Source organism: Diadema antillarum, unplaced genomic scaffold (genome assembly GCF_040938485.1).
Source record: "Diadema antillarum isolate AM-2024a unplaced genomic scaffold, OU_Dant_1.0 seq00000770_RagTag, whole genome shotgun sequence".
Taxonomy (NCBI): Eukaryota; Metazoa; Echinodermata; class Echinoidea; order Diadematoida; family Diadematidae; genus Diadema; species Diadema antillarum.
The window spans coordinates 1322049-1334066 of NW_027271660.1; the positions used below are offsets into that span (position 1 = coordinate 1322049).

At 37.3% G+C, this 12018-nt stretch overlaps 1 protein-coding gene across 1 annotated transcript; it reads left to right on the forward strand.

The window, feature by feature from the left end:
• Nucleotides 1-1148: 1148 nt before the first annotated feature.
• On the forward strand, nt 1149-9232 carry LOC139738858 (centrosomal AT-AC splicing factor-like). The gene is made up of 7 exons (XM_071649492.1): nt 1149-1226; nt 4181-4344; nt 5104-5272; nt 5933-6087; nt 7225-7321; nt 8463-8616; nt 9096-9232. Exons 1-7 carry the CDS (start codon nt 1149-1151, stop codon nt 9230-9232), a joined length of 954 nt encoding a protein of 317 aa, XP_071505593.1.
• The last annotated feature ends 2786 nt before the right edge of the window (nt 9233-12018 follow it).

A 12018-nucleotide genomic window follows, 5' to 3' on the forward strand; every position in this document is an offset into this window, starting at 1 on the left:
GTCTTTGCTTTAAACAATTGAAATGCAGAAAGATTGTCATTTTGTGTCATTTTTAAGGTGTATATGAGTACAGTGTAGATATCAAGCATCGATTTGTGAAAGTGATTTATCCCTGCGTGCTATTAGATAATGGCAACTGTTGGGCATAGTAGCACTTTTATGGAATGTGTCCTAGTTATAAAGAAAGAGAAACAAAGAAAGGTTTACTGGACTACCATTCTGCACAAGTTTTAATTTGCAATGTATTAACATTGTGTCATGAATTTCAAACATTGTCGTCAGATAGTCTGTAGAGTTAAACAGAGAAATATGTGCACAGTGGAGTAAGCAGTCATGGTCCACATATTGCACTCCAGTGCTAAATTGTAAGTTTGATCTCATTGTACATGTAGGTATAGTACTGTATGTTGTTTCCACACACACACAAAAAGAAATGCACTGTAGTCCAGCAAGTTTCAATTTTATTTTGCCTTGCAACAAACCCAAGTCCAATGAATATATTATGTACAGTTTCTTTTATGTACTAGGTAGAAATGGATGTAAGTAATTCATGCAAATCTTTTGGGTCATTTCTCGTGCTTACACCGTGAGAGGAAATTTGTAATAGTTTTTTGCACACTACAGTAGGCCTACAATGTGAGAGGTGTTTTCTTGAAATTTTGTCCTCTTGTGAGGTACACGTGCTGAAGAAGAGTCCTGAATATACTCAGGCAGGTGTCTACTGGAAATGCGTGTTATAGCAAAAATCAGTCCGTCTTCAACGGGTTAACAAATGGTGTCCGTACGTATAATCCAAACTGTTTTCACCATTACCAATCTGAATGGACATTGGTCTTGGGTTGTGACCAATGGTGTTTTGTATAGAATGTCTTATTGTGTCTTAAAAATCATCTTGAAGTCTTACCATGAGTGAAATTGTCATAGCTCATAACTTATGATAGAAGAGACACACATGTATGTTATGTATAAAACAAACAGAAGAGATACTGTAAACTTCTGTATCCATTTCAATGAGAATTTGTAAAGAGAACTTATGCACCATAGTACCACGGAAGAGAGAGAGAGAGAAAGAAGCCTATCAATATTCTGATTTATGCACCATGATTTTTGTGCATGTAATGATGACAAAAATTATGCATGAGACAACCATGAAGCCTTATAGAGACAGGCCTGGCCTTCTCTTTACAACTCATGTACATGTATGCATCCACTGGATCTACATGCAGGTAAGAGAATGTCAGTACATATGTAGCTAATAAAAATGGCTTGTAAACTGCATATCGTTCAAGAGCATATCATTCCATGAACATGGACTGTCGATGAAGAAACTCACCTTTGGAATAAGAAAGTACATGTAGGAGTATACCAGTTATGGGAGGCGGTATTGTGCTTGTTAATTTTGTGCAAATCAGTAGTCTTGCAAAAAAAGAAAGAAAAAAAAAGACCATTGGAAAGCACAGTGTGGCAGCCAGAAAAAGAAAAAAAAAGAAAGTGGAGCATGCATGTACACTGTACTTTTTTTTTTTCAGAAGACATTATATACCTTAATAACAAATGTGAATGATGCAGGTACACTTCAATCCAATATTGTTCACCACGGATGTAACAAAATTCTAGACTTTTAGACTTCAGTCTGTATATACTAGACATGAGCAGCATGCTATAGCACAGATTGCACTGGCTCTGACTTTTGTCTGTAATTGAAATGTTCCTTGAAAAATATACACGGTATGTGGTGCAATAGCTGTTCAGTGGCACAGATTACAGAAAAAACAGTCATCCTCATTGAAGTCAAATCCAAAGAAACCAGAGACTTGTGTGAATTTTGACTTACACAATAGAAATGAATTATCCAGCCAGCATAGAATCATCTTCTGCTTCGCCAATTTTTTAGCTTGTATGAGGTCAACTTTTGTGAGGGTGAATATATTTGTCTGTATCAAGTGCATTGTATGTTTTTAGTGTGAAAAAAAAGTAGAAGAATTAATCTGTCCTCCAAATGAGCTGAGCATTCTATTAGAGCTAATATCTTGTGCAGGCACAGAGGCTGTCTCAAAGCATAATAGTATTATGATGATAAAAAGAAAAATGACTTCCGTAGGTGATATGCCCAATCCACCCAATCAGTGGATACAATTCACCTTTGTACTCGATACTTTTTTTAAAATATTTTAATGAGCTGTTTATAGTAGCCACTTTTCTCTCTCTCTCTCTCTCTCTCTCTCTCTCTCTCTCTCTCTCATTACAAAACAAGCTCTGAATTCTTAAATTTAACCATTCAATTAAAAAAATGATACACGTATGGGAGATTGTGACATGTTAACTATGTAACCAAGTGGAACCTGTGCCAACTTTTTTTTTTATTCCTGAAGTGATTTGTTAGCTGTTACGAGAGAGAAAAAAAGTGAGTTCTCAGAGAGAGGAAGCCCTTTATGCATCAATGTAACTTGTTCAAAAAAAGTACATCATTGCTGTGACAAATAGAATTGCTGAGCTGCAGGGATTCACATTCTCTATTTTATTTTGCAAGAAATGAAACAAAACAATCTGCACATTAATCTTGCTTCCTTATTTCTTGCCTTGAATGGGATTTAGTTGTCATAAAATCGATTTTTAGAAATGCCCAGCAAACTGAGCTACATTGTATGAGCATCAACTCTGGTCAGTGCTAGGGGACTATCGAGTGAATCACTTTTGAAATGCATAGTACATTGTAACACACTGTTTGACTATGTAGTACTGTGTGTTGTGTTTGAACTTAGAATTGTACATATAAGAATAAGACATTCTTGTAATTTCCCTTCCAATTTATTGTTGAATATAAATTTGTATTTCTCTTTTTATGCCTCTGCCCCAATCGGTGTCAGATGCATTATTTCTGTATGTTGTAAGTATGAGAAGGGTGTGGCCAACAAAATTAATGCTGTACATTGGTGCTTAGATATTAAAAGACAATTGTTCAGCATTGTTGAACAAACCTTTGGCATTGATCTTGTCCTTCATTGGACTAAGGTGTACATAAATTGTATTTGCTGTCATGATAAGATATTTGAAGAATGTGACAAAGATAGTGGAAATTTTTGTGTTGATTAATTCTTTTGGCTCAGCCTGTTTGGATGAATTTTGCCTGGCTTTAAAGGGGCATAGTCCCGGTAGTGTAGAGGGCGCTGTTGATGATACTGCCGATCACCATTAGCATTGATACGAAGATTACCGAAGTTGAGCTTTCATCAAGAGTAAAGTGCGTAGCTGTTACTAAGTAACGTTGCCTTCGTTGTCTTCTCTGCGCATCGCGCAGTCTATAGTAATGCCAGGGTGCGTGCATATGTGCTTGTTATTATGACATCACAAAAGAAGTTTGCTGAAGCTGTCACCCCCCTCAGCCGAATCATTAGCCGAACTGTGATCCGATCACTGACTACAGTGAATCAACTTCTTCGGACTCGGGGAAGTGGGCCAAAGCGTAAGCGCTAAAGAGTCGATAGCGTAGGTCTCTATAGGAAACTTGCACCGTGCGCCCGCGTACGCATGTAACTAAAACACCGGGACCATGCACTTTTAAAAGCCCACACTGCAAAAATGTCCACTTTAGCAGTACTGTAATGAAAGAGAGTAAAGGAGAAAGAGTAGATATATGTATGTGAGATTGAATTTTGGTTTTTGCTTGTAATTGAATAAGTTGATGAGAGTTGACTAATCTGTAAAGCAGAAGTGGCATGCATATGAGTTTGTATGTATGTGTGTGTGTGTGTGTGTGTGTGTGTGTGTGTGTGTGTGTGTGTGTGTTTGCCCATACACATGTGATGGCATGTCTGGGCACTTGATGCCTTATAGTATGATCAAACTCCTACTGTCCTACATGTGAAATGGCCTCAGTCACCTCTTGTGTGTCAGGCTTTTAGTGATTCCAAAGTGCAAACCCAACCACATGCGGAAGTGATCCCTCCATATGCATTGTACATTATACATCATGACAACTGAAAACAACATGAACAGAAAAAAACAACAACAACTGACCAATTGGTATTTGTGTGTGTGTGTGTGAGTGTGATTGTAATGGTAATTGTAAGCTACATGTGGCAGAGGGTCATGTAAAGAGCAAAAGCAGCATGTATTGTATCCATAGACTGCATTTTGAATGATCAGTGATTTGGGGCATTCATTCGCTTATTTCTTTCAGATCCGAGCAGCGGAGAGCCTGATTGGCTGTCCTGAGGTCATAGAAGGGTCGTTTGAGAAGGGAACAAACTACTGGTGTTACCTTTGTTCCTGTGATGTGGAGAGACCTGCCCATGATGGCCAGGTTACACTCAAGTTGGCCAAGTTCATAGAGCACTTGTGCAGGTACATAAACATACTGAATAGGGAGAATATACACGTAGTTATCTCTTACAACTGTACAGCTATATACCAGGGTATACAGTTTTGTACATAGGCCCACATCAACTGCTCATGGTGCATGTATGTCTGTCTATCACATGTATACACAGGCATACATGTACCATGAGCAGTTAGTGGTCTCTCCCCCCCCCCCCCCCCCCCCCTTGCATCAACTGCACATTAGTTCGCTATTAATTTGGCACCGACTTTCCCCTATATTTTTTAATGACTGTCGGATCTTTCAGTCAAAAGCTGTCATTTGCTCTCATTAATCTTTCATTTCCTGTCTATAAATCTTTGTGTCTCCTACATCTCTTTCTCTTCCTTTTCTCTGTGAGATATATTGTCTGCCCTTTTCTTTCAGCTTTGTGATCAATCTTGATCTACCCCTCAACCATTACATGCTTGTGTGTTATCGTTTCTCTCGGGAATCTCTTCGTTTTTTGTTGTGTTTTTAATCCACCAATTAGGCATGGAATTATAGTTTTTAAAATGCTACTACACATTTTTAACAAAGTGTCATGTAAATTTACAAGTTTTGTGTTTTTACTGATTTCAGTTTGCTGTTTGTTATAAGAGAACATCATGATAAGTACTTCTTGGGCAAATATGTTTGTGAATATTCCTCACTGTAAAAATAATAGGAAAGAAAAACAAACATACAAAATAACACAAGAAATTGTACCCCATCACTTGATGTTTTTCTAACACACCTTCACACAGTGAGTCCCACAGTCTGGCTGCTCCAAAGTTCTACCGACTTCATCATGTTGAACCAGGCATGGTCAAGCAGCGACTGGTCTTTTCTCTTGAGGACTATGAGAGATTCAAGACCAAATTAGTCCAGGCCCTAGACCAATATGAAGACAAAACATATGCCAAGCTTCAAGAGGTACAGAAACTCGCCTTACTGGAATTTCTCAAGCTGTACTATATTAGTTATCCTTGCAGGTATTACCGGTACATTTTCTTTTCCTATGTTACGCCTCGATATCATTCACACAATGATGTTAAATGACTTCATGTTCTGACACAAACCCTCCTCAAACTTCTTAAGAACTCTTTCATAACAAACACTATTAGTTGTATGATAGTAGCACAGTTGCACTTCAAGCCACTTTGGATATTGAACCTGTAAAATTGCAAAAAAAAAAAGGAAAAAAATAATAATAGTAAATGAAAAAAAAAAAATAAATAAATTGTATTGTAAATTAGGCCCTGCACCAAATCAACCAGCTTTAGAAGAAGCAATGCGGTTCAATGTCACCTTCTTTAATTAGTTTATTGCTCTTGTATATTGGTTTGTATTTGAATAAGTGTCTAAAGTATGCCTCTCAGGAAATCAAGGTTTTTTCAGGATTGGTTTTGGTTTCTTCCCTGCAGGAAGAGTTGAGAGCAGATACAAGTCTGCATAAACAAACAGGTAAAGCTGAACAAATAATAAGAATCAATGAAGAAGCATGAATTTATTGCTTTCGTAATGTTATAATTCACCATTGCAAGTCAGAACAGAAGGTTTATGTATTCTTGTTCTAAATGATGATGACTGCAGAGTGCGGCAAAGATTCGTAAAGTTGAAGCAGAGCGGCAAGCAGTTGTGGACAACCGTGAGGCATTCCCTGGCAGCCAAGGATGTAGAGTAGACACACATGTGGGCACAGCTTCTGTGGAACATGGAGAGGGCAGTGACAAGTTTACATTGGGCAGGTGCAGTAAAAAGTCCTCTTGTACACCTTTCTTTTTCCTTTTTTTCTTTTTTTGCAATGACATGGAATAATTTATACCAGTTTTCAGTCACAGGGTATAAATTCCAGGTCAGTACATGTTATATACAGATAGATAGATAGATAGATAGATAGATAGATAGATAGATAGATAAATAGATAGATAGATAGAGATAGATAGATAGGTAGATAAATGTATAAATGTATGCAAGAAATGTGCCAACTTTTAAACTTCCAGGTGGTGAAGATATTATAGGCATGAGATGGTATTGATCCCCCTTTTAACTCCCCAAAATTCATGTGCAATGAGATAGACTTTGCTATAGCACTGCATGGTAGATTCATTCCCCTGCCCTGGCACATCATAAATGTCAATGGAAAGTGTAAGTGAATTACATTAACCACTACACATTTTTCCCATGGGATATCTGAATATATGTGAAAAGTGATTTCATTATTTTATTGTAAATACAAATTGTATAACTTCAGTGTCAAATTTCCTATGATATATACATATATATATACACGTATATATATATATATATATATCATTTCTTGATGGATTGATATACTAGTAGTAATGGTAAATGAACCATGTAATGTTTGAGAGAACACACCCATTCATGGTTTTCAAAACAAAAACAGAAAAGGAATTTGTAAGTGATTCTGCATGTACCTGTGTTTTGTTTGTGTGTATTGTTTTTTATTACCATCACTGGGTTTGTATGTGTGTGTGATAATTGAAAACAAACAAACAAAATAATTCATATTGCACTTGTATCCCATTGAACACATAATTTCTGTCATTTGTTTTGCAGTGAGGAAATCTCTATATATCTGCATGTACCTGTGTTCTGTTTGTGTTTTCTTATTGCCATTGCTGGGTTTGTATGTGATAACTGAAAACAAATAAAATAATATATTGCACTTGCATCCCATTTGAGAAATATTTTCTGAGGTTTGTTTTGCAGTGAGGAAATAAAGAAATGTAGGTTGTTTTCATGTTCATTGGCAAGCCTGTGTAGGATGCTTTGTTTAGTGTGTGTGTGTCTTTAAGCCAGTGTTTAATGGAAATGACAAAGTGTGTACAATTCTTTCTATTATGTATCATCTTTAAAAGGTCACTGAACTATGCAGCTGGACGACCCAAAGTGTTGAACAAAGTTTGCACCATTGCTGTCGTGTCATCTGGAGGCCTAGCGTCCATTGGAACTCATGTATGTAGTACTGATTCCCCCCCCCCCCCCCTCGTTATATTCACCCACATCTCACAGTAGCACATGATTTTATTTGACAGACACCATGTATCTCCGTATCGGGTGCACCTGTCCAGGTATTTTAGCAATGCATATTCTTCTCAATTTTCCTCTTTTTACCATACGATCATTTCAGTATAGCAAAAACAACCGTAATTATGCATTACATACATATACTTTCGTCACACACACACAAACGATGCAACATTCCATCTACAATTGTATAATGTGGTTGTGGTGACCTGTATTGTGTATTATAAATATGGGTGAACCATCTATCCTGTATAACATACTTTAAATCACACATCTAAAACCTTAACCCATGGAGGATTTAACTATAGCTGATACTGCCGTGACTCTGAAAGAATCTACCATGTCAATAATGGTTGAGGCAATGATAGAATAAGGATGATAATGATGATTTATGTTCATACACCCTGTTCCTTTGCTTAGTTGAAATTTGCCATCCTTATGTGATAAGTTCTTTCACAAGTTTGTAATTCACTGGCACCACATACTTTTGATGCAGTTAAAAAAAAAACAATAAAAAAAAAACAACAATTAAAAAAAGACCTTAAAAGATAAAGAAATGAGTCTTCATAGCTAGCATCAGAAAGCATGCACATCTTGATGGGCAAGTTGTATTTCCCTTTTCTTCTCCCTTTTTCAGTCTCTCTTCTCTCTTCCCCTTCCTCCATACATATCTCACACTTAACTGCTAATAGGTGGTATGATAAATGTATAGTAGTATACATAATATGACATATATACTGTATGTGCCGAATATTTCGCGAGATATTTATTTTCGCGAATTTCGCGAATCGGGTGCTATTCACGAAATTAAAGACACACAAAAATATTGACTCTGACACCGATGTGAATGTTACATATACGCATGTACATTTCTCCGTTCAGTACAGGACTCCACGCTCGTGAATTTAACCACTCGCGAAATCGTCGGGAATTCCCGATTCGCGCAAATTTAGACTCGCGAAATAATGGCGTATACAGTAGTAGACATTATGATAATAGCATAAGATGTCCTAATTTGTTCTTCCCTCAATCTGTTCTCCTCTGCCTATGGGGCTCCCTCGTGTGACAGACTGCAGCAACACGTGAGGGGAATGTCCACTCTGGGGCCACACCCCCCTGGCTACGGGAGAGCTCAGATCCTACGAGAGCTAGAGATGAGGAGGGCAAGCGGAGTGAAGTGGGTGGGATCATCGGGCCTACAGCTGAAGACTTCCAGAAAGATTGTAAGCCTTGATAATACTACATGCATGTATGTAGCTTTAATCCATGCCATAAAATTCTGAAAGGCGCTGATCCTTCCTCCCAGATCGCTGAAATCATGGGTGTACCTGTGACTGTGGTCACTTTAAAATGCATGTTTAATAGACTTGATACAGTTATGAAACTTGTTGACTATCACAATTTCTTGATGTAGAACCTTAGCTCATTCAATATGGGGGGGGGGGGGGGGGGGGAAATGTGTTGTACAATGTGCTGAGGTAAAAAAGAAAAAAAAAGAAAGATAAAAAAGGATGAATTCACTATAGAAAACAAGAGTTTACTACATGACAATTGGAAAACAAAAATCATAAAGCATTTAAAAACATGTTTCTATCCCGATATGGCATTAAGTGCATTTTACAGATAAAGATTGATCAAGTTCACTGGATTATTTGTTTATTTTGTTGTAATGAAGTCACTCTGTTACTGTCATGGTTTGCAGTGGAGCGGAGGAAAAAGCGCAAACTGAATCCAAACCGCGTTGGTGCCAACTTTGATCATATGACTCCAACCAGTGAGGAATGGCTGCCTTCCTTTGGTCGTGTGTGGAATTCTGGGAGGCGCTGGCAATCAAGGTAGATATTGTTACACACCATGTATGATCAGGAATCATACTCCTGTTGATCCTGTGAATGCAGCTTTTTTCATTGTTTCTTTTCTGTAATTTTCCTTTCTTATAGCATTCATCCCACTCCTCTGTATTCCCTGCAAATGTACCAGTACATTAAAGGGGCTTTGCAGTACTGGTTGAGGTGGGGATTCATGTTTTTTACATTCCAAAGTGAGATAATGAGAAACTTCTTATGAAATATGAAAGAGCATGTAATTTTAAGAAAGATTCAACGTTTATTTGATGAAAATTGGTTTTTAAATGGCTGAGATATCCAAAAAAGTGGTAATAATAAAAGACTACAGGCCACGCCTTTTATTAGGATCTCTTTGTTTCACCTTGTTTTTGGATATCTCAGCCATTTCAAAACCGATTTTCATCAAATAAACTTTCGATACCCCTTAGAATTGCATGCTCTTTGACATTTCATAAGTGGTTTCTGAATATCTCGCAAAACGTTAAAAGCTAAATCCTCACCTCGACCAGAACTGTACACACCCGTTAATCCCAATATAATTATTATACTGCATGTGATATGTCCTCAGCCAGTGAATTAACAGTCAAATTTACTCAGATTGTAAAAAGGCCTTGGCAATACATGTATTCAGCTTACCAGAATTGCAGAACTGCAGTTGATTTTAATTGAATTCAATTGCATTACAATCTGAAAGTTTACACCTCAATCTCAAAGTAAAATCATTCTAGAAAAAGGTAATTATTAATCTTATGTGGTTATGTCATTAAGGAGCTGACAATTGTTGCAAGCTACAATTTGATTTCTGCTTTCTTTTCTTTCATTTGTACAGACATCAATTCAGGAAGGAAAGCATGAAAAAAGGCGAGCAAAGGAAAACCCCAGCACCACACTCACAGAGCAAACCTCCCTGAGCTCCTGCTTTGGCCCTGATGTGTCAGTTACAAACCTAATGGAGTCAAAAGGGGCCTCAGCTTTCATTCCTAGCAGAATCTTTGTCACAGGCAAAATGATAAATAGGCAGTGAAAGCAATCACATATAAGAACTACACACAACAAGCACAGTCAAGGGAGGGCTAGGGACATGAAACAAAGAAAACAAAAGGGAAGGGTTGGAGGTCATGGACAAGGAGCCCAACATGTAAGGAAGGAGGATTACAGTGGGAGGGTGGACAGACAAAAGGCAAGGCAGGTGAGTGATGATCCCAATTAAGGATCATACAGGGCAACCTCCCTCCCTACTTATCCTAAACTTTCACAGGTTGTTCCCTATGATCCTTGGGATCATCACTCACCCATCTTGCCTTTTGTCTGTCCACCTTCCTACTTTAATCCCCCTCCTTACTTGTTGTGCTCCTTGCCCATGACACCCATCCCTTTTGTTTTCTTTGTTTTATGTCCCTAGCCCTCCCTTGACTGTGCTTGTTGTGTGTAGTCCTTATATGTGATAACTGCTTTCCCTGCCTGCTTGTCATTGCCTCTGACAAAGATTCTGCTATGATCAAAAGCTCAGGCCCCTTTTGACTCCATTTGGCCCGCCGGTACATGATAAAAACAGTTTTCAGAACTTGTTTTTTTCTACATTTAGTTACAAGCCTAGGGGCATTCTGGTAGTTTACGTAGGATCTAATGTGGAAAAAAAAAATTTAGTATACTGTGTACATTTATCTATAAAGGGCAACAAAACAACTTCCATTCATTATATTTCTCAACGAGGAAATACCCAAACGTACATGTGATGGAAATTAACTCCACTATACATGTAGGCCTACGTACTGTGTAATTGACAGAGGTGCAAAAAAAATCTGGTGAGAAGAATGTACAAATTCTATTGTTCACTTGTAGAGTGTACGCTTTTTATCGTCCATGTACTACCTACAGTTGACTGAAGGGCTTTCGTTTGAGTTTTAAACTGGTTTTTAAGTACATTTTTATGTGTATAACTTTGTTACATGACAGCTAGGTCTAGAGGTTTCCATCACTATGCATTTGAAACCTTGGTCTACTTTTGAAATACATGTATCTGCTCGTTTTGTGGGCACACAGTTATCTAAGATTGCTTTTTGTTTAAAACAGCTCACATGATATATAATATTATTCAAATTCTAGAATGTATCTGTTATTGACAATGATAGACAAATAAAGGATTAACATTTCTTCTGTTGGTTCCCAAACAATATTCACAGTCTAAATTAAAAGACAAAATAGTGATAAAATACACACCATTCCAACTCTTTTGCTTTTGAGTGTTTATATTTATTTTGAGTAACATAACAATTTCAAATGCATCCAGCAAAAACAGCAATGAACATTGAGGAAAGCCAGATTTACATACATTGTACATGTGTACTATAATTTAGAATAGGGGTATACAAGTACCAAAAATAGAATGAAAATCCACATCACTCTGCTGTATCTTCTGTACACTTTACATAGCCATATATTATGTACATGGACGGTTATCTACAAGATGTTTTGTACAAAAACATTAAATCTATGAAATAGAGATGAATACGCTTGAGGAATGTGCATGTTGTAGGCGTGACAAAACTTTCAAGGAATGTGTGAATACTAATCATGGCAAACATTAGGCAGACTGACAATTAGACAATCAAAGATTATTTTCAAATGGTCAACATTACAGAGGATATCTGAAAAGCCATTCTCTCTGAATGTCTTTTTTCTATTAGGCAGTTTCATGTTCAATATTGCAAGGTACAGCATACTTTCACAGTAATTTACAAATGATTGCCTTAAACTGCATATGAAGCAAGGGCACAG